The sequence below is a fragment of the Idiotropiscis lumnitzeri genome, chromosome 1 (assembly GCF_059441095.1).
Source record: "Idiotropiscis lumnitzeri isolate Australia: NSW breed Sydney's pygmy pipehorse chromosome 1, RoL_Ilum_1.0, whole genome shotgun sequence".
NCBI classification, from domain to species: domain Eukaryota; kingdom Metazoa; phylum Chordata; class Actinopteri; order Syngnathiformes; family Syngnathidae; genus Idiotropiscis; species Idiotropiscis lumnitzeri.
Genome location: NC_142391.1, coordinates 23,880,974 through 23,903,317, shown reverse-complemented (window position 1 = coordinate 23,903,317; position 22,344 = coordinate 23,880,974). Strand labels below are relative to the sequence as shown.

The 22,344-nt window shown below is 38.2% G+C and overlaps 3 protein-coding genes across 4 annotated transcripts; all 3 read left to right on the top strand.

The window, feature by feature from the left end:
- Positions 1-481: 481 nt before the first annotated feature.
- Positions 482-11,863, top strand: LOC148343867 (bifunctional methylenetetrahydrofolate dehydrogenase/cyclohydrolase 2, mitochondrial-like). Its single transcript, XM_088290739.1, has 8 exons — positions 482-646; positions 2,457-2,641; positions 2,810-2,932; positions 3,683-3,835; positions 5,193-5,300; positions 9,557-9,649; positions 9,975-10,100; positions 10,763-11,863. The coding sequence occupies exons 1-8, from the start codon at positions 504-506 to the stop codon at positions 10,876-10,878; spliced, it is 1,047 nt and encodes a 348-aa protein (XP_088146865.1). The 5' UTR covers positions 482-503; the 3' UTR covers positions 10,879-11,863.
- Positions 10,929-15,083, top strand: LOC148343866 (epigen-like). 2 transcript variants are annotated; one of them, XM_088290753.1, is made up of 5 exons: positions 10,929-12,044; positions 12,157-12,240; positions 13,988-14,108; positions 14,293-14,457; positions 14,781-15,083. In XM_088290753.1, exons 1-5 carry the CDS (start codon positions 11,858-11,860, stop codon positions 14,833-14,835), a joined length of 612 nt encoding a protein of 203 aa, XP_088146879.1. In that variant the 5' UTR covers positions 10,929-11,857; the 3' UTR covers positions 14,836-15,083. The 2 variants fall into 2 exon arrangements, with proteins under 2 accessions (XP_088146879.1, XP_088146887.1); XM_088290761.1 differs by having other exon boundaries at positions 10,930-12,040.
- A 1,486-nt stretch (positions 15,084-16,569) lies between these two features.
- On the top strand, positions 16,570-22,075 carry LOC148343865 (proepiregulin-like). The gene is made up of 5 exons (XM_088306830.1): positions 16,570-16,726; positions 20,256-20,342; positions 20,625-20,751; positions 20,881-21,024; positions 21,749-22,075. The coding sequence occupies exons 1-5, from the start codon at positions 16,693-16,695 to the stop codon at positions 21,813-21,815; spliced, it is 459 nt and encodes a 152-aa protein (XP_088162956.1). The 5' UTR covers positions 16,570-16,692; the 3' UTR covers positions 21,816-22,075.
- Positions 22,076-22,344: the final 269 nt, after the last annotated feature.

The window sequence follows — 22,344 nt, the reverse complement described above, 5'->3', positions numbered from 1 at the left end:
ATATCTGTTGGGGATAATGTACATAGATTTATGTATTTAAGGCACCTTATTCAATTTTGTGGAAAAGCATTGAATTATTCTGGCTATCTACCCACTGTATGTCGATGGCATATGGTCAAAAATAAAATTTGAACCAATGCACTGAATACCAATATGTGAATTGGGGTAATATTATAATGGTTTCTTAAGCAAACGAAAAGATAGCAAATTAATAAAATGCATCTCTCAACATAGCCAAATGCAATCACCACTCGTTATAAATCAATAACGTGCGCTTAATTTATGGTAGTATTTTAATGTGACCATTTAATTTTTATTCACAGCCGTATAATAATTATAGTATCTGTAATTATATTTAATCGTAGCTAAATGAGACGACGGTGTGCCACGGTTGCGCATGAACGCCAGCTTTTTATGCCAGCTAGCGCGGTACCTAGCATGTATTAGCTTCCCGCTAGTATGTCACTATGACAACGCTCACGCGCGCACTCGCGCGCGCTAACATGGCCGCCACTGTATCACCGCTACGCTCCTACTGGGCACTCTGTAGTAGGTTGGCAGACCCCCGCCGCTCCTGTCGGGCCAAGCTAAGGATACAGAGAAAATGGGAGAGTCAGCGGAGACACCTGCACCAGTCCGTGACAAGGTAAAACGACTCAAAGTGGCAGCCGTGGCCAAGCCTTTTTTTGGGGGGGAGTAGCATGCGGGCGTTACTTTGAAGCGGAGGTTGTAATCATAGGAGTGGGGCTGGGGGGATGGACCTGCAAATGACATGCGGATACTGCAGATGCTGTGTTAGCTGGCGAATCATGATAGAATAGAATGACGTTTGCCAACAAAACATTACATAAGAGCAGTAAGTGTGACCGCTTGACGCGTGAGAGGACACACTGACCGCATTCACTAAGCTGCGTGGATGCAACGACTGTCAGACATGAATGATTACTGCGGGGGTTTGGATCAAGGAAGAAACCATGAACCACTGCTGGCTAACCTCAAGTCTTCGCGATATTGCTGAACGTTATACCATTGTTTTTTCCCCTCATTATAAACATTTATTCACCCAATTTAACCTTGTCAAGCATAAAAAGATACATGCACAAAAAAACTGCTGTGATTATGACAATGATGAAAGATTTTAGCACTATAAATCATTCAAGTAAGCAGGTCGTCTTGGTGTCATTGCATATGCCAGAGATTAGCAACTGGCGGCCCCCGACTACACTCTGAGAGGCCCCTTGATTCATTAAAAATACTAATAATTGATGTTTTAACCTACAACTGCCCCCCACAAATCCTTAAAACAGCTAAACATTCACAATGTTCGGTTGAGGGGAGGTTAAACTGAAAATAAAAATAAAAATATGCAAATCGCAAGGATGCAGGGTAGACTGTTTTCAAATTGTAATATCACCATTCACCACTAGATGACATATGGCTTAGTTGCAACTATATATATATATATATATATATATATATATATATATATATATGCTATATATATATATATATATATTTAACCAGGAAAGTCCCATTGAGATTAAAAGGCTCTTTTTCAAGGGATTCCTGGCCAGGCAGCAATAAGTTACAGACATAGACATCAAGGAAGATAACATACAATTATAAACAAAACTGTTACAATGAAAAGAGTTGACCTCAAGTGCTTTCAGTTTAGTTTTAAAATCATTTGAAGAAATAAGTTCAGGTAGCTTCCAGGATTTCTGCAGTGTGTTCCATGTGATGGGAGCAGCATGAGAGAAAGATCTTTTTCCCAGTTCTGTGCAGACATGTGGAACACAAAACAACAGTTGATCATTCGAATGCAATCAATTGTTCTCCTTGTGAGTAAATCACAAATGTCGGAGGGCAGCAAACAAAGCATGGCCAAAAAACACCCTATACTACAATGTGAGTAAACCGAATATTTTTTTGAGGATTTGGAATGATATGCAGGGCAAACAGTACATCCATGATATTAAAATTTGGAGTGAGTTGGCTTTTTTTTTTAATGCACAAATTGAGTTGGTTTTCTGTACAGCAGTTTTGTGCCGTCATTGATAGTTATTTTTATATGCATGAGAGCCATTTGCACTGGAAAAAAAATCACAGTATGTGGTTATTTTTTAGTCTGCTTCAGATACTTTGTTGTCGGGTTAGAATATACATTTATACATGCATTGAGAAATTTATTGTGGAATATGAACTGCATTTAGAGTATGTAATTTTTACATATTCACATGTTCAAATTTAAAATGGCATTTTTGTCATACATCTTAGAAAGTGCTTCAATTTCTGTGTTTTTTACAAGCCAAAATTTGATATGCTAGTAGCTGAAGGCACTCAGCCACTAGATGGCGCAGTCGAAGTACAGGTACTGTTAGTTGTGTTCAACAAATCAAGGTACAACTAACTACATTCATAATAGTGCAAAAAAAACGCATTTAATTTATGTCCAGGCATGCTGCCGTGGTGATTTCGGGCGCGGCATTGGCTCGTCAGCTCCACAGAGAGATCCAACGTGACGTGGAAGAGCTCGTCGCTCAGGGCAACATTAGACCTCATCTAGGAGTGGTCTTCGTGGGGGATGACCCTGCCAGCAGGACTTACGTTAAGAACAAAACACGCGCTGCCAGCACTTTGGGTCAGATGTCACACCTTTCTAAACACTGCATGACTAACGTACAACACTGAGATACAAAGTAACACAGCTGTTGGCATGCTTGGACACGACGGCTACTCATAGATAAGCATGGCTTTTAGCTTTAAACTAATCCAGGCAAAAAAAGTTAACCTGATTTTTGCGATCCAGGTATTTCCAGTGACACGGTGATGCGGCCCAGCTCAGTCTCTCAGGAGGAGTTGCTGGATCTAATTGACAAGATGAACCGAGACTGGCGGGTCAGCGGACTGTTGGTGCAGCTGCCACTTCCTGGTAAACATGGATGCAATTGTGTGCACACTCCGAGTTCAGTTTTACTGTTAAATAACTATCAATTATTGGGAGCAGCGATGCCAGTAATTTAATGTTATTTTACAACCTTCTGTGATTTAACAGTATATGGTAATACTGTATTTTGGATTACAGGCACTACATGACAGTATGATATCTGTGTTATGGTATTTTTACAGTGCACACCAGTTTAGATACTTACTCTGCTACCCAAACGGGACGTCAACCCCCAAACATTCTTTGAATTAATAATAAGAATAATAATCTCTCTCTCTCTCTCTCTCTCTCTCATACTGTTACATTATTATATATTTTTTTATAGTGTACTTCCGATATAGCTGTGATTCCCAACTGGGGTTGCCAAGAGTTAGAACATTTTTTATATAAAAATTGAGATAAAATGACATAAATTCCTATGGAAAGTTAAGATGGGGAATTTTGTAAATAATAAGTATAAATCTTATGTAAAATTATCTAAACTAATCCTAAACCAGTTCAGGGTGTACCCCGCCTCCTGCCCGAAGACAGCTGGGATAGGCTCCACCACCCCGCAAACTTTGTTAGGCAAAGTGGAACAGATAATGGATGGATGGAAGCTCAAGTTGTATTGTATTGTATTGTAATAAGGCTTGTGAAACACTGCTTTTATAGAATCAAAGACAATGCTTGTCATGGGTTTAAGTAAAACATCAACATGAGACAAATAATTCTAACCTGCCTGTCTTTTCTTAGAGCACATCAATGAAAGAGCAGTGTGTAACGCCATTGCTCCAGAGAAAGACGTGGACGGCTTCCATATCGTGAATATCGGCAAGCTGTGTCTTGACCAGCGATCCATGGTGCCTGCCACACCTGCAGCAGTCTGGGAGATCATCAAAAGATCCGGTAAACACACTTAAACGCTTGTTTTCGATTCATTTATAACCTAATCTCATAATTGCACAAGGTGCTGGCTGATTAAATATTATCTAATAGTCCCACCTACAGTAATTGACTGGCGACCACTCCAGGGTGTACCCCCCGTCTCTTGCCCAAAGTCCTTCACTCAGGCCCTTGTAAGGACAATTGATATAAAAGATAAATGGCCGATTATAGTAGAGTGGAATATTCCTTCTTGTCTCCAGACACGCATATGCTTCTGCTATCTTACTACAGGATGTCCACTAGATGGCGCCTAATTATAATTGTTCACCCTGCAATGGACATTAAATCATACATTTGATTCTCTTTCTATTTTTTGTATTTGCGGAATAATTGTACTACATCCTAAGGTCTTTTTCAGCACATTGTTATCTAATTTTTCAAAATCTTTCTTATAATGTGGAGTTGAGTGTTTTGAAAGACGTTTTTTGACGAATGGATTGTCATAACAACTCGTTATAGTATATGCGCCTCTGGCCACGTTAGCAACTTGAAATCGTCCAAATGTGTTTTGGAGTGCCCAGGATTGCTAAAATACAAACATTTTCCCCAAAATGCACGTTTGCAAGATTTGGTGTTTTTTTGTTTTGTTTTTTTTTAGGCATCAAAGCACCCGAAAAGGTGATTTAGTTGCCGAAGTACATCATCAGAATGAAAGCTGAGAGCAGTTAAGCGTTGGCCCTAGCAACCCCACTTTCTTTTTTTATAGTCATCAAACTTTTCTATAAACAGTACATCTTTCTGTAATGAATTTTGTAAGAACGAGCCCTGGGATTGCATGTTTTGGAGTTTTCAAGCAAGCTGAAACGGCAAAATGATTAGTTCATCAGAGGAAGAAGAAGAAGAAGAAGAAGAAACACAGTGATTCCAAGAGCATCTATAATAATAATGGTCGGTCTTTCATAATATTTGCACTACAAATGATTGGCGAATAGTCCAGGCAGGTGTACCACGCCTCTTGACCCAAATCAGAAGGGATAGATTCCAGCTCTCTCGTGACCCTGAACAGGATTAACAATAGAAAATCAATGAATGACTAGTAATAATGGTACACACCGCCTTTTTCTAGCAACTTTTGTATTTGTCTGTATGTTAAATATGGAATATTATTCGGCATTTGATTTTTGCTGCATTGGTTGGATGCTTATCATACCCCTCCTAGTCCATCCTTGAGTGGAAGGACTAGGACAAATGCAGTAAAAAAATATATAGAGAGAGAAATGTATTATTTCATCCTCATACAAGTTCAGAGTTATTTTCTCCCTGAGCTGCCAAGCATAACTGGTTGTCAACTATTTCCCCTTGAAATTGTACCGGGCAGGTATTGAGACGGTGGGGAAGAATGTGCTGGTGGCTGGACGCTCCAAAAATGTTGGGATGCCCATCGCCATGTTGCTGCATACCGATCGTAACCATGAGCGCCCTGGCGGTGAGTGCGCGTGATCGTGTGTGTGTGATGTTCATGTTTTGTCAACATGATTTAGAAATCTTTCATTCTTGAAATCGGACAATGAAACATCTGGCTACTTGCAGACAAATTTATCGTCATAAATGTCATCCCTGACAACTTTGCAAGGGGCCTAATATTTTCAAATCATTTTAGCAGATATGTTTTGATTCGTGACTCGGTGAGTATAGATAGACCCCGTGAGACCGAAAATTCCCGAAAATGATGCACATTCAGCACAGCAGTGCGCGGCTGAGAGAGGAAAAGATGGGCAGAGATTTAATATTACAGTGGTTAACATCTTTTTACATTTATGATTGAGAAACTAATTAAAATGATAGATTGGCTGTACTAGTTGCAAAATGTTTTATGACAAAATACCTGAGAATTTCAGCAGGCTGAAAAATGATTTCGCGCAAAGTGAGGTAAACTTTCTAGACAGATTCCAGACAATGACGGTTGAGTGCCTCAAATATGAATTGCTGAACGTATTCCACTTTGTAACGGCTCGAGTTGCTTTAAAATAATCCAATTCATGAGCATGTGTGTGAGATGCTCTCTCTCACAAACAGAGTGATGCATTCAGGAACTGGGACATACCAGTACTCTAAGTAACAAAACATGCAGTATTTGCCACAAGCCCGCATTGGCATCTCATCAAAATAAAATCATAATTAAGTTTGATGCAATATACTACATTATGCTGCAACAATGTATCTTCCTCCTAATATTATTCACATAGGGATTTTTTTCCTTTGTACCTTGTTCATTAATTGTGTAAATCACCTTAATACTATTACATTATGCATACTAGTGAAGAAAAGCAAAACATTTGAGATAAAGGTTGAATAAAAACAAAATTAACAAATGCAAGTGTTCATTTTAGTTTTCCTTTGCACAGTGCATGTTCCTAATTTACCACTGTACTCTGATTTCATGACTACTTGCATTTGAAAAAAGGCTTAGTGCCTAAGAAGAGTGAAATTCTTTTTCAAGTATTTCGTTTTTGTATTCATAGATAGTTTTGTAGTATAAGTGCATCATGTAAAGTTTTGGTTCCATTTTATAATGCACAAAACCAATTACAATTACTAAAAAAAAAGACCACAATGTTGCCTTGAATTTAAACTGCACCATCTTTTCTAAACATCTCAGAGATTCTGGTACAAGCTATAAAGTTGAAGCAGAGTTGAATTTAAAGAATTTTAAGAGCAGCTGCTTGCTAGTGCGACACGCCATAATTTCCGTACGGGCCGATTAGTCGCCTAATCGTGACAACTATTGGTGATTAGTCGACAACCAAAATAATCGATTGTGCCAGCCCAACTTTATAGTCAATAAGAGCTTTAAACACTTGTGTAATTCACCACAATTAATCATGCGTGTTAAGTTTAATATTTCAACATTGGTCATATTTCATAATTGTACGCTTCTACTTGAGCTGCCAGATGTTTACCGGAAAGGAACACCAGGGAGTGTTTGTGTGTGAGGGGGGACTCAAACGGATCAGGCGACCTTATAAGGTTGCAGGAAGTTGAGAGGTGATTTGGAGTGGCATTTACAGGAATTAGCTTTTGATGATGGTGCAACAAGATGTGATTTCAAGGTATTGGACTGTTACTACTATCCGATAACAGATAAAACTGTGAAAGTCTGAAAACAGGAGCACATTACCCCTTACAGGGAGCCCACACAATACAACGTTATTTAAAACCCAATATGTGTGTGTTGAGTAAATTATTATTAAATTATTTGATTGTGTTTTCATTTGCTGTTGTGTTTATTTTTTTGTTTGTTTTTGTGTAGCTATTCATTTATTTTTTGTTTTGTGTTATTAGCTTTTTTTTTTTTGTTATTGTGTTTAGTTTTTGTTGTTAATGTTTAGCTACTTGTTTTTTTTTCTCCAGGTGCTGTTGTGTTTTTGTTAACTTTTTTTTGTTCAGGTTTTTGTTTAAAAATGTGTTTTCGTGTTTTGGCACTTCAGGGCCACCGTAAATTATAGTCCACAACAAGTAATCTTAAATAGTTCAACTCCTGTACTTGTACAGTTGCTAAAGCTTTTGTTTGCTCCAGCTTGACACTTGGAACAGCATATTTCCATTATTTTCCAATAGTGATGAATCAATGAAAGCAATTATTATTATTATTAGTTTTGTCACTGTACTGAAATATAAATTTATAGGCCACTTCCTGGTTTAATGAGGATTATGACCTGACGGGAAGGAGGCTATTGTTTCTCTGCATTGTGGATGGTTTCTAAATGTTCAATTCTATATTCCTGTATCCATACCTTTATTCCTGTTTCACATTTTCTTCCTTGCCTCATGCACCAACCCTCCACAAAGATTTGTGGAAGTTGTTTGTTTTTGCAAAATATACATGTCACTTATTGGTTTAAATGACAAACGAATACTATGTAAAAGGCACACCCACACACAAAAAAAATTGATGATATGCAATCGTTCTTTGTTTGCATTCGTCCACCCTCATTCACTCACACACGGACGCACAGGTATGTAATGTGCTGGTGGGGATGTGCTCTGACATGCTTTTATTTCCTTCTGCCACATTCTTATCCATCTTGAAACTCTCCTTGTGTGATCGTCTTTCAATCCATGGCTGCAGGCCTAAACTCCCGGTCACTGTTCAGCTATGACTCAAGGACATGCATACCATTGAGTTGGGAGAAAAAAAAAACATCACGTCACTTTCATCGCAACCATTGTGCAATCGTGTAAACGTTTTTTTTGAGCCGCGTGTACTTAAGGATGGATCAGTGCTTTGAGAATAAAGAAAACAGTGACTGACAAGAATTTGTGTGTCTATTTGCAGATAAGAGTTTTCCCTCACTTTCCCTGCTGCTGCTTTTGACTCAAACAGTTATGGTTATATGCCTTGTGCTGTGACTCAGTAGCACCCCTTAGGAATATGCACGGCACTAGTTCAAATTAATTGAGAATGTGTCATTTTATTATAAGTACCAGATTGAATTATTGCAAAAATATGATTTAAAAAACAAACAAACACAAAATGTGTGAGCTTTGTGGGTGTGAATGTTTTTGAGGACTTTTAAAGTGAGGTTTTTTTTTTTATTCTGGGCCTCCTTAAAATGTCATCTTCTATGTACAAATAGTTAAAAATTTTACTTTAATACTGTAACAAAGTTTGTACTCTTTCAGGTTTTCGTTGTCATTTTGAAATACAGTGAAATCCCGGTTATCGCGGTTAATGGGGACCGAGACCACCCGCGAAAACTGAAAATCCGCAAAGTAGCGGCGCCCCTTCAAAAATGCTTAAAAAAACCGATACAGGTATACAGTATACCCCCCTGTATACAGTACACCATATAGAATACGGGTGGAGAGAGAGAGAGAGAGTGAAATTCATGTTATAACAAAAAATAAACAAATTATTATTAAAACTTATTATTTTTTTATTCCCCAGCCATTATTTTTGTATTTATTCAATTACTTCTTTTTGTATTTATTTAATTACTTCGACTTTTACCTGCTGGTACGCCGTCCGGTGTGCCCTGTGAAATGAAAGGGTGCATTCTTCATTTATATATTTATTCATTTATTCATTCATAACTGACAGCCTCGCGCTCCGCTCGTGCTCGGTCACGCATTCACGCCGGACCTGCTTCCCCGAAGCGTGTCTCCGTTCGGTTGAACTCGGTTTCATTTCGCCCCGCTCGTGCCCGGGCGGAAGGCGCTCCTCTTCGTCCACTCTCCTCTTCGCCCACGCTCTTCTTCGGCGCACGCCGGCCGTCTAACCGCTCCAGCGCCCCGTCGTGCCGCTCGGCGAAACTACAATGCCCCCGCGGAGCGGAGCGAATGGAGAGCCCCGATCGTGCCCGGGCAAAAAAGTTTTTAATTTTTGAATATATTTTAGACCCGCGAAGCACTGAACCCGCGAAAGGTCAACCGCGAAGTAGCGGGGTTTCACTGTATCTTCACTCTATCAGTGGTTCCTTTATTCGTTTATATAAGACATCCATGATGCATGAAAGTCGCAACATATTTGAAGCTGTCGGACAGCAAAGCAACCACAATAATAAACTGCATATCATCAAATTAATTCTGAGGTGCTACTTGATCTCATTAAATCCTCAATTCGGCCTCACAGGGTTAATAAAGTAAAGAGTAAAGAGTCTATACCTAGACTGCTGTAATAAGTGACTCTTAGTAAGGCAGCATGTATTTTATTTTATTTCTCATTATTGATTTTCCTTTCAGGTGATGCCACAGTGACCATCGCTCACAGATGTACCCCGAGGGAGCGGCTGAAGGAGCTAACCAGCCTGGCAGACATCATTGTTACCGCTGCTGGTAATTAACCTCGATGGCCATTTCGTTAGTTCATTTGGAAAAATGGTGGCGGTGCTTAGTGTCCCGTGTTGAAATAAATCCACTTGAAGCTCGCCGTTAATCTAGAAAGTTAAGCTTGTTGCTCAGTGAATCGAAAGACTTGAACTAAATACATACATATCAGGTATGTCAGTTGATATACTTTACATTTTCATCTCAGTGCTTTGAGTGATTGGAGATAATAGCGATGATGAAAGAAAGGAAAACAATCTGATCTTTTATCACTTCATGCTTTTCTATCGTTTTGTGTGTGTGTGGGGGTGTTTGCGTGTGTGTGTGTGTGTAGGCGTTCCCGGTCTAATCACAGCAGACATGGTGAAAGAAAGTGCCGCAGTCATTGACGTGGGCATCAACCGCATTGTGGATCCCAAAACGGGGAAACTGAGGCTCATCGGTGATGTGGACTTTGAGGGTAATTACTTGGTTTGAGTTTTTACAGCTTCATGTACTTGTTAATGTGATAAAGAGCAGACCATGATTCGGAAATGAGAATTAAAGTGTTATCAGATTACTCCGGGGAGCAATTATGCAAATGTTCCTTCACAAAGTTAATTTCAAGTCGATTCGGTTTTGCAGTGACTTCTAAAAGAGTTCAATGGGTAGTGTACACTTAATCAACAGTTACAAACACACACGGTCCCTGTCGAGATTGTATCGCGTCGATCGATTCACCCAAAACCTGGTACACACATATTGATTTAAAAATAAATAAATGAATAAATCTGAAAATGGGCTATTTTGCGAATGCTAAATGAATGTAATCAATGAATGAAAATGAAAAGTTATATTTGTAAAAAGATTTTTCATCAAAAGGACAAAATGTGGCTCCTGTTTAGAAGAAATTAGCTACCGATACTAGCCGCTAATACCAAAGGCAAACAAAATGCAGTAGTTGGCGCTATACTGCAATGATTTGCCACATTTACATTATCGTCCGTGTCTGAAAAGGATTTTGTTCACAATCTTTTGCCATTTTGTTGAATTAAATTGTATATATCATACTCCTGGAGGTATCTGTACTTGGTATAGGTGAGTACTCAAAAAGTGAATCCGTGTTTGTCACATGTGTTGCAGGTGTGAGGGAGAAGGCCAGCTTCATCACTCCCGTTCCTGGAGGCGTTGGTCCTATGACGGTGGCCATGTTGATGAAGAACACTGTGACCGCTGCAAGAAACGCACTGATGCATTAGCATGACACACACCGTGACGCACACACTTTTCTAGAGAGCTTTTCACCATGACGTCACGCATACTTCCGGGTGGCAAACGCTCAAGGGATTTCAGATCTCAAAAGTCAATTGACCAAACCTGGGCGCAAAATGGCCGCCCCTGAGATGGCTAGATACAGGTTGGATTTTGCTGATTAATTCATATTCCACATCCGCAATATGTATTGTTTAGACACACATAAACATTTTGTAATGGCACAGATGTGGTCTTTTGACGGTGAAATGGATAGCGTGTTGTAGCGCTCATGTTAGCGAGCAGGCTAGCCCTTAAATTTTTGCTAAGTTACTCAACACAGCCAGACGTTCTATACATAACTGCGTGAAAATGACTTGCACAACCACTTTTAAAGGTGGCCGTAATTCACCTCTCAGCACTCGCGCAATCGCTTTACAGCGGGTTCCGACATCTGCTTGATTTATCCTCGCCACCCCCTAGATTCTTTTTGATATACTCATTTTGAAACCGATTCGTATATCAATTTATTTTTCCGTGTTTTCAGTTCAATTCAGTAGTAGTCAATCACGTTATGCCACCCGGAAGTACTCTGGTGCCTATTGTTTACAAATGTTCTGAAAAGTTATACAAGCATCGAGGCTCCATACCTGCTTACTTGAGACATTTCTACCATGTTTGTTTTAGTTCCTTTATTTATATTTACTTATTTATTTCTTAAATAAGAGTTGATATTTTTTCTACCGTGGGCATTTGGATTCCTTGTGGACCAAGCAGGTTTCACGGGAAAGTGAAAATGAAATAAAGCGTTCTTCAGATGCTCTGAAAAAGGAGTGTTATGTTTTCAAGTGCCAAGAGTGGTCATAAAGCGTACGCCGCGTTGAAACAAGCCTCCGGGTTATTACGCCCCCTCTATAACTCGTCACTCTCATCCGCTCAGAAGGACCTGTCTGTGCATGCAAAGTATGTGGGAATAAAAGAAGTTTGATGTCATTTTTTTTTCTGTGGAAGTGGAAGCTTCTTTTTTTTTTTTTTCATCAATCGGCTGTGATAAAAAAAAAATTCCCTGCGGTTGTTAGTGCACTATATATAAAGTTCAGAGGTTGTTCAGTAGCACGGCATCGAAGCAACGGTTTTAAGAGAGACAAAATGTTAATGCAGAGACTCAAAGTGGGTGAGTTTATCCTTTTTCAATTTATAGATATGATAGCTAAAATACTGCAGCTTTATTGTGATGGTTTAAAGATGGAATCCTGTCTTATTGTTTTTTGGGGTTTTTTCCTCAGGCATCCTCTCAGCCATTCTTCTTCTCCTGGCAGCGTCGGGACAGTCGGCACAAACCACAAAAAATCCCACACGGCTTCAAAACAGTAACTGATCTATTCCTCTATATCCCATTTCATTTGTTGGACAGCTACATTAATCTGCATCGCACTGTGGTTCTAATGTGACTCATGAAGCTAAATTAGATAACATTAATATACCATGTTAAATTAATATTTCCTCTGACAGTCAAAACAGATCAAGTTTTTGTTTCTCATTAATCAATCTGTACCTAATGTTCTCTTTCTTTCAATGCCAGTAAATATTTAATAATATATTTATTTATATTTTATACTAGTGAACTGACAGAAAAGGTGCTTCCCCAGTAGTTACTGATTTATTTTTAATATCATTTTATGATGATGATCGTCCATTTGGTGACGTATATTTTTCTGATTACATTATTTTATCAAAACCAAAATAGTATACGCACCAAATAAAAACTTGGGAAGAATGTTATTGAACATTTTAGAAATAAAAAAAAATCACAAAAATCGTTTGACAAAGCAGTAATATTTTTAAAAAAAAAAGTTTATTCTCTCATGTTTATCCATGACCATTTACTGTCATACATAGACTGTTCTAATGCGATCCAAAACGATAACTTTATCAATGCTCACTTTGTGTGAAGCACATTGAGTTGCCTTGCATTTAAAATTAGCTTTATCAAGTGGCCTTGATTTGCCTTTTGATTGAGCGAGAGTCACAACATTATTAACAGCTCTCACAATGATACAGTGCAATTCTATGCCACTGTAAACTACATTATCATAATGTACTTGCGACCAAATGTTGACTTCATACCACAATCGCACTGTGTCCAGTAGGGCTGAAAGATTTATCGTTTTGGGACCGAAATCGCATTCTCAGCCAACGCGATTTTGAGATCGTCAAAGCTGCAGTTTATGACTTTATTTGTACTATATGCAAGTCCGTGCACAGCAGCAGCAACGAGGTGCGTGATGACAAATACACGACCCCACTAACAAGTACTGTTTTAATCGCTAAAATGAAATACAGAGTCGAGGAGGACCCAAAAGAAGTGCTTAAGTGTACTGTGAACAGAAAGGTTGTATTTCACTCAATACGTATCTCGACTTAAAATAAGATGACGGCTACATTGGCAATTTAGCAGACGTTCTCAGACCGGAACACGGAAACGGCTGATGTCATCATGACAAAGAGGTTCAATATCAAACGTATATTAAATATTTATAATCTCATTGAAAATATTTGCACTATTACTGAGTTTTGAGCTCCACACAATAATAGGACTCAAAATGATAGATTTTAATCAATTTAGTTTTGCTAAGGGATAAATTCACATATAATCTGACATTTATGTACAAAGAAAATGTACAATAGTACAAAATGTAAAATATTTAAAAATATATGCACAATTACACAAATACAAAATTATACTTGACAAAAAGTAGCTCTTAAAAACTTGAGAAAGAACTGCCCCCCCTCAGACCACCTCTTTGGTGCCCACATAACAGTAATGTCATGTTTGTAAATGTCACTGTACGTTGTGAAGAAAATCGCATATTAACTTGAACTCGCAATATCTGTTAGAAAAATCGCAATATTTTTTTTTCCTAAAATCGTTCAGCCCTTGTGTCCAGTCATCTTACAATCTGAAAATTTGAACTACAAATGAACAAATGATCAGTTCCAATAGCAGTACCAGTTGACCTAAATTCTAACGTTATCTAATTGTAGAACCTCTCAGCCCAATTCTGCAACATGGTTTAACGTACATGTATGGTGGCTAACGACATTTGCTCTGTGCAGGCAGCATGGAGGATCCGCTACTTTTGAGTTCCCACAGACCGTGTGGAAGCCAAGACCAGCACTTCTGTCTAAACGGCGGCACTTGCGTCTACCCCCAAGATACCAGCAAACCCTTTTGCATGTGAGCATTCAAACACGCACTTGAAGGAACATGTCCGACTCGCCTTCGTGTCGGGTCGTGTTCTCTCTCTCTTGCTCTCTCTCGCTCTCTCTCTCTCTCTCTCTCTCTCTCTCTTGTTCTCTCTCTCACTGTCTCTCTCACCCTTTCTCTCCTTGGACTGCGCTTACCTCTTCTCTGTGTATAGCTGCACATCTGGCTTCAGCGGGAATCGCTGCCACTATGACCGCGAGGTGGACACCATGTTCTCTCAAAGTCACATCACTGCGGAGCATCTCATCTCACTAAGCTGTGGGGCGGCCATCCTCGTCTTCATTTTGGCATTCATCACTTACTGCGTCGTCCGCAGGAGGTGAGTGACTGGCTTTGTGATATGTGTGAATCATGCATTGATTCAATCATTTGTCACCTTCATGATTCTATGATTGATACATGGAGAGGGGGTTTGCACATCGGCCTCACTGAGTATGAGATTGGCGGTTAAAACTCCTCCAAGCATTCATATTCACACCTAAGGACAATTTGGAGTTTTCAAGTGACACAGATAGACGTGTTGCCTCGAACAAATGTTTATTATTCTTTTGTATGAGCAATTGTTGGGCCTGTTCCTCTGTGGTTTTGTGATGTTGTTTGTTCACTATTTATTTTTGACACATAATACTTGTTTATTTTCAGGTGTATAAAATCAGAAAAACAAATGGAATCTGCACCACTTGAGGTGACAGCGTGACGTCCTCCCGACACGTTCTTCAACCGTCTCCGCCGTATTTAAGCATACACAACAGTCATAGAAACAATTTATTTTCATTTGCACAAAGCGACAACTTGTAATGTTGTACCTATCCCAAAACAGCCAAAAGTAACAAAACACAATGTGCAATTGTCCTTTAAAGTACATGAAAAATGTGAGTATTTATTGCTATAACTTATTTTATGTTCAATTTATTTAATTTTTTCTAATAAATTAATGACATTTCACTTGTGTGTCTTCTTTTTACCAATAACTACCCATGGCATTGTGAAATATAAATGGGTTGACCACCTGTGTTGTGACTTTTTTTCTTTCAAATTTTTCAGTGAAAATGAAGTTTTGTAATATACTCCTGATTAATGGGCCCCATTTGTAGCAGTTACCGCCTGTATGTCACAGAAAATACTGATTGCAAATTGGGTTTTCCAACAAATGTGTTGGGGTGTGCTTATTTATGATGAGTATAAGTGCACAAAAGGGGAACACGTTTGATGCATTGTGACGAAGACCCTGAAGTTCCCCAGCAACTAAAGCTCTAAATCCATTTTGTTAGGTACCGACAGACATTCAGCAACATGCACAGTTACTAAATGATGGACACATGGAAAACGGTCTCATCTTCCTTCAAATAAAATGTATTTTTGTATTATTTTATTCTTTTTAAAATGAAAAATGGCAGAATTTGATAACCCAAGAACCTCTTGAATGGATTTCATCTGTATTAAACAGGTGCATCTCAATAAATTTTAATTTCTTAGGAACATTTATTTCTATAATCAGATTATAAATGTGAAATTCATACAGACCCCTTCAACAGAAAAAAAAATTCCAAAGACTTATTCTCACATAAGAAATGATTTTTTTTCTCATGTTATAATCACATTTCTTGCGATGGTCAAAATTTGGGTTTTTGTGTGCAGTCATCGTCAAACGGCCGTCGTCATTTTGGAGCCCAAGACAAATCCAGTCATAATATTCATCAACAACCAACAAATGTAAATTTGAGAAAATTTGATATCGTGAGAAAGGTAAAGTCCAACAAATCATTCTTGAAGGTTATTTTCTTACGAATAAAACGCATTTCGACCGCTTGAATTCTTTGCGTCATTGTCCATTTGTTGTACTACATTCTCCTTGGCAGACACTGACAGCAGTGCTACTGGCAAAAAAAATGATGAAAACTGTTAATTTTCTTCTTGTCTCCTCCTCTTCCCACCTTCACTGAGAGGTGAGTTTTTTTTAATTGAACCGCTGAAATAAATGTTTTCCATTGTATTGAATGTTACAAATATACACTTCTCATTTGCCATTGTTAAATTTAAAGAAGATCTGTACTTCCTAATTTGTCAACGGATACTCTGACTCGGGTCAAAACTGGCACTGAACATATGACGTGTGCATTGAACACTCCAAGGTTATCATTAGCTCGCTGACAATGACAGTCAAAGGTGTTCATTTTTACCTTTGTAACATAACAGTTAGAATATAGCGTGACGAGTACCTGTGGGGTGTGTGGCAGGTGGGCGGACTTGTTTAAAAAGCTAATTACGTTACTACATCGCAAAAAAAGTAATGGTGATTATGATGGTGATGATGATGATGATGACGATGATGCCTTCAGGGCCCGTCTCTAACTGTGGGATCTTTTTGTTTCTTGTCTCCAAGTGAATGACAGCCTGCCTCGACCGCACCCACTCCGCCACATGAGCTCACCTCATATTACCGTTAAGTTAGTTGGTTAGCGACACCCACTCCACCACAACACAACACTAAAAACACGTCCACGGCATTTTTCACATTTTAGCAGAGCTGAACCCCCGCACGTCATCGTTCCAAATGGCAAAGGTGTCTCCTCTTCTCTCAATTTTCGGTAAGTCTGAAGTTTTTTGCTGCTTTTGAGATACGTTTTGCTCAACTTGACGGCTTTAAATGTGATGTTAAATCGTGCACATCATCAGAACAAACCGTATAAGCCCTTCGATTATTTTGATTGCATACAAGCAATTTATTGTTTTAATGTATTGTTAGTGAAGTGGTAGAAGTGAAATTTCTCAATCAAATTTTAATTTGGCGTTTCTTCACAGTGATTCCTCACCTAAGCACATAATGATGGATTTCAGCAGCTAAAATCCAAATCTACACATAATGTTTAAAATTAATGTGACTGAGAATATTACGTTTTTAACTAATAATAGAAATTTGGATGCTCAGAAGTGATCCAGGTCTTAAATTATTTAACAGATCTTAAATGTGAGGTAGTTTTGCATTTATTTTCTTCGACATGAGTTTACACTCACATTTGTGTTGTTTCTATGCCTTAGAGTATACCAAAACTAATCACAAATCGATCGTAAGCATTTATTACGGTCCAGTGGCAAATGTAAAACCATTAACAGATTAATTATTATTATTTAGCCAATTAAATCCTTTCTATTTTCTATACGAAATATTTGATTTATATAAGAAGTTATGTAATATTCAGAATTTGAGTATATGCTAGTTGTAAAAAAGATAAAAATAATAGATAAAGTGGAAATATTTCACCATGTGTAATGAATGTTCCACTTTTTTTCAATTGAACTGCCACAGAAAGTTGCATCACATTCTAAATAATTGAGACTTCGCTGTGTGTCGGCTCAAAAGGAGCAATTCAAATATGTTATGAACGTTAACTAAGCATCACATCGCAGCAGAATTTAGAAAACGTGGCAACACGTGGTCCTTCAAAATGTTTCTCATGATTTATTTTGCACTCATTTGATAGAAAAGTGGGAAAATGGGGATAATACAATGTCAACTCTGTCCAATTACACTTTCAAGTTCATACTCCTTAATTTGTGTTTATTGTTATTGTTACAGCACATAAAAACATCAAATGTCTTAAATATATTTGACTGTTTAGCAGTTGCATCAGTATTGTGCTGATGCAGTAAAGGGTCAATAAGTAATCATGTGGGGTAACGACGCAGTTAAAGGGCTGCCATGGAACATGTGTGTCGCTCAAACGAATGATCTCCTTTTCACTCCTGTGGCTTACTCTTATTTGCTTTGTCTTGATCTTTAGAAACAGTTGCTTCACCCTCACTGGCACGCCACAATGTCACTTTTGTTTCAATCTCACGTTTCACTTTACCTTCGCAATCCTTTGAAAAAAAATCAGTTCCTCCAACAAACTGGTAACCACAACTTGTTTGATCACTTATCTTCTGCTTCCGGATGATGTGAGCAATCTGTCTTTTTACACGCCTTGACAACCCTCCCAATCGATATTCTTAACAAATGAAGCCACATATACTCCTTTGTTTAAGCAGTTGGGAAAACTTAATATAAATATCAAACCATTATTCCTTCTCTATAACATTTTTTTTGTTAGTTTTTTTCGGAGGAGCCCACATTTTATTCGCTGGTTGAAAAACCTCCCAAAAAAACAAAAAGCGCCTAATCTCTGAACATGTGGGGGTCCGAATCTTTAAAAACCCTGTAACGTGAATTCAGAGATTTGTTTCTAAATACATTATACATGTTTGAAGAGAATTATTGAAAATTGGAAAGACATAATGAGGTAGTACCATATTGTGAAGATACAGGTTTAAACATTTTTTCACCTTTCAGTTTTCCAGATTTTTTGGGAGGTGTGGCTAAAACGGCCCCCGGTGACAGACTAGGGCGTCTGGTATGAGTCGCCCCCTCACCCGCTTTGTTAGAACTTGAATGCCTTTGTTGGCATCTGTGGTGATTTAACAATTGTATGCTACTTCTTTCTTATTACGATAGGCCCAGACCTGTTAGCTTGCAAGCTAGCTAGTGGCTAGTTGCTAATTGCAATGTAGAACTCCCCACAATGACTCCGCTGTATATTCCAGCCACTGGAAGATATTTCTTTGCTTTTCAAAAATGTAGCATAAGAAATCTGCTCAAGACAAAGTAGCATTCATTCAGATTTTTCAGACGTGTGTCGTGTCACACATTTCACAAAAGCTCCCATTTGAGAGCAGACATTTTATTTCAATTGTCGCGATTTTGAGTCTTAATTTTCTATTCTGTTTTATTCTTATAAATTCCAAGGGTTTGTTATCATTTTTGTTACGTCATTTATTTATTTGTCACTTTTTTTTGAGGACTTTAAGGAAGTTGTGCGGCTACCCCAACCGGACAGCTGAACAAAAGAGGTGCACCTGAAAACAAATAAGAACTAAACTCCGAAAGCATAACTAAGAGTATGAGACAATCGTGGAACTCTGAAGTTATGTGAAAAGAAAATTCAACCTCCCTCACAAAAACTAACTTCAGCGAGCCAACTGGCAGTGTTGACTCCCTGAAGACAAATCACCCAACTGAGAAGACAGAAACACCTTCAGTTAGTCTGATTGTCGCCAGGTGTGAGAGCAGAACCCAGGTGCATGCAATAGATTCTGATTAATTGTGTGACCCCCCGGCGAGGTTCTTTCTCAAAAGGTTCTAAAGTCAAACAAGAATGATCTGGCTTTTCTGGCGTTGGCTAATATGTTCTGCTTGCACAAATGAGTCTCCTGCATTGTCATCAAACATGTAAAAACATGAAGAGGTGGAAACGGAATATGTGGAGCAAGAAAAAAAAAAAGAAAGGACTACTCAGTGGCAATCATTTGATGCAGTATTTTTTTCTTTTTTCATAGTTGTCTGTTTTTTTTTAAATTTTTTTTTTAATTTATTTTTTTTATACTAGTAGTTACTGTTTTTACCTGCATACTTGAATTTGGGTGTAGTTCACCCACTTGGTCCCTAAGAGGCGCCACCACACATGCATTGTTACTGTTTCTGGTACTGTTCTTGTTGAAATAAAGATCTCGAGTGGTAAAAGAGTGAGCTAGAACAGAGACAATGGTAATAGTATCGTGGAAGCTGATAACTGTAGTATACATGTCCGTGGTAATATTAGCCACTGATGGTGTCTCGGTGCATTTACTTTGGTAAAGGCAGAATTCGTTCCGTTCCCATCATGTGACAGAATGAATGTGCAAATCTGTTCTTTATATATCTTTTACAGCAGTGTTTACCAACCTTTATTGAGTCAAGTCACATATTTCGCATAGAAAAAAACATTTCATGGTACACCACTTAGCAAGACAATGCACAAAAAGTATAAGGTTAATTATGTGTCTTCTGTCATCTAGTGGAAGAGCACTTCATGGTTTTGCCTGTTACTAGATGTGTTTATCGTAGTTTATGACCAAAAACAGTTTTTTATTAGAAAAAACAATATATAATTTTTTTTTTTTTTTTGCCAAAATAGTTGACTGGCTGATGATCTCTTATGGCACAATAATGTGCCACAGAAAACTGGTTGAGAAAAACTGCTCTACAGTATTACAGAAGATGCACATGCTTATAAAATTCTATCCATATTTTGTGTTCAACAGGTGTCATGCTGTTGTGGCCTTTTGTCCTGACAAAGAGCATCTCATCCATACTTCACACTACGCACGCTGACTCCTCCATGTCTGCAGGTACATTGGCTAATTATTTAAAAAAAAAAAAAAGGCGATACACCACTGTTTAAACGGCAGGTTTTTGTGATTTGAAAAATGTAAAAAATCCAAATCTTGGCTACTGTTAATGTGACCTATAACCCTAAGAACGCCACCTCCCTCACAAACATAAAGCTTTTAGAAAAAATGCATTTAAGTGCCAGTGATTAACCCCAAATAAAGTTCAGCTGTTCTTGTAGGCTTTTCCGAGAGAGATATTTGAAGTATTAAGCATTCTGTATGTTGCTGCTTTCACCTCAGGCCATGGAGAGGAGCGCTCCCATGTGGCGAAGCGCTCCACCCAGAATTGTGACTCCTCTTTTGCCGACTACTGCATGAACGGAGGTCAGTGCATGCTGCTGGTGGATGTCAACGAGCACCACTGCAAGTAAGTGTAAACAACTGGTGTGTGTATGGGGGGGATGATTAGGGGATGATTAGGGTATAATATAATTTTTTAATTAATTAATTTATTTATTTATTAATAAATAATTTTTGTTCTGAATGCACTCGGCAGGTGTCACAGTGGTTTCTACGGCCCCCGCTGTAGCAACTTTGAGTTGGTGTTCAAGCCAGTAGGAGAGGAGCAGATCATCTTTATCATCTTCTGTGTGACTCTGCTAACTTTGGGCCTGGCTGGAGCGCTCTACTGCTGCTGCAAGTGGGTAGTGTCCTCAGAAGGATCATCATGCAATCTTGTTAGCGCGCTCTGTGTCCTCATAATGATCCTTTTCAATAAGAATAATCAGTCCTTCTTTGTTCAAATGGTCTCTTGTTATGCGTTTTGAAATTGGCATTGTTTTTCCATGTACAGTCTTATTATAAGTAGAATATTATTTATTCCATATTATACTATACGTAACATAATACAATACAACAATACAACTTTATTTATATAGCGCATTTCGCAACAGCTTGTTGATTTGGTAACAGCAAGTTCAAAATGACTTGGGCACTTATGCTATTAAGCTTGCAAGAGGCTCTCTCTTTATTTACAAAATTAGAATCTTCATGGGGGTAGTACAATTTATTTATATACCGCTATTCTTTTCTTATACAAGTTGTCATTTTTGTGGGGGGGATTGAGGATGTGGTGGTTTAATGGTGAGTATTTTTTAAAACAATATGAAACGTGAGCAGTCTATGCTCACCACATCAATCACGACCTTTGAAACTACTTTCTTTGAAGTAGGCCACGCTGTGCCTGTCGTCTACCGTCCTGCTCAATACAATAAGGACTTTTTGGAATTACTTTTCAAATCTTCTTGCTAAAAAAGGTTCAAGTCTGATCATATTCTCATTGTCAGATGACTTTTTTTTTGTAAAGGTTCCTGAGCAAAACGTGTTACGGTACTCTCAATAATTGGTGTGTGTTTGTGTTGCAGGTATAAGAAGAATAATTGTAATCCCCAAAAGAAGCGACAAGGCTACAAAGGAGTGCAGACAATCTAGCGTGTCCACGTTGGAAATGACTACATGAACCCTTTTATATAAATACTTTTTTTTTTTTTTAATTTCTACGTTTTTAATTTAAATCTTGCACTTTAGCTTTTGGCATGGTGTAGCTTGTATTTATTTGTACCTTTCTGCATTTTCTAACCCCGGAAAATCACTTTGTGTTTAGTCAGAAAGAATGTTGATAATTTATTATTCTAAAGACTTTATGTGTACACTAGAAGTTCTGTCACGAAACAATAAAAAAGTGCATCTTACCTTGGTCTATATTTATAAATATCACATGATTTACCGATACCTTTCACCACACGTATCTCAACTCTCTTACAGTGAGGCGTCCATTTACTTAAAGGACACTGAGTATTATGCTTTTCAATTTTATTACCAGCTTTGGTCAAAATATCACAATGGTCGATAATTACAGTTGTGTCTTGACTTACAAGTTGGATTAGTTTTGTGAGCTCATGTGACCCAGAAAACATCGCAAATCATATATCACTGAAATGAATGGCAATGCCATGAATCC

What these genes read in the sequence shown, in the direction of transcription:
- LOC148343867 (XM_088290739.1), top strand. Translation starts at nt 504, where the DNA reads ATGGCCGCCACTGTATCACCGCTACGCTCCTACTGGGCACTCTGTAGT. An exon ending in CTGCACCAGTCCGTGACAAG is followed by an intron (nt 647 to 2,456) that starts GTAAAACGACTC and finishes ATTTATGTCCAG; the next exon opens with GCATGCTGCCGTGGTGATTT. An exon ending in GGTGCAGCTGCCACTTCCTG is followed by an intron (nt 2,933 to 3,682) that starts GTAAACATGGAT and finishes GTCTTTTCTTAG; the next exon opens with AGCACATCAATGAAAGAGCA.
- LOC148343866 (XM_088290753.1), top strand. Translation starts at nt 11,858, where the DNA reads ATGTCATTTTTTTTTCTGTGGAAGTGGAAGCTTCTTTTTTTTTTTTTT. An exon ending in ACCAGCAAACCCTTTTGCAT is followed by an intron (nt 14,109 to 14,292) that starts GTGAGCATTCAA and finishes CTCTGTGTATAG; the next exon opens with CTGCACATCTGGCTTCAGCG. An exon ending in TACTGCGTCGTCCGCAGGAG is followed by an intron (nt 14,458 to 14,780) that starts GTGAGTGACTGG and finishes GTTTATTTTCAG; the next exon opens with GTGTATAAAATCAGAAAAAC.
- LOC148343865 (XM_088306830.1), top strand. Translation starts at nt 16,693, where the DNA reads ATGGCAAAGGTGTCTCCTCTTCTCTCAATTTTCG. An exon ending in TCCTCTTCTCTCAATTTTCG is followed by an intron (nt 16,727 to 20,255) that starts GTAAGTCTGAAG and finishes TGTGTTCAACAG; the next exon opens with GTGTCATGCTGTTGTGGCCT. An exon ending in GTCAACGAGCACCACTGCAA is followed by an intron (nt 20,752 to 20,880) that starts GTAAGTGTAAAC and finishes TGCACTCGGCAG; the next exon opens with GTGTCACAGTGGTTTCTACG.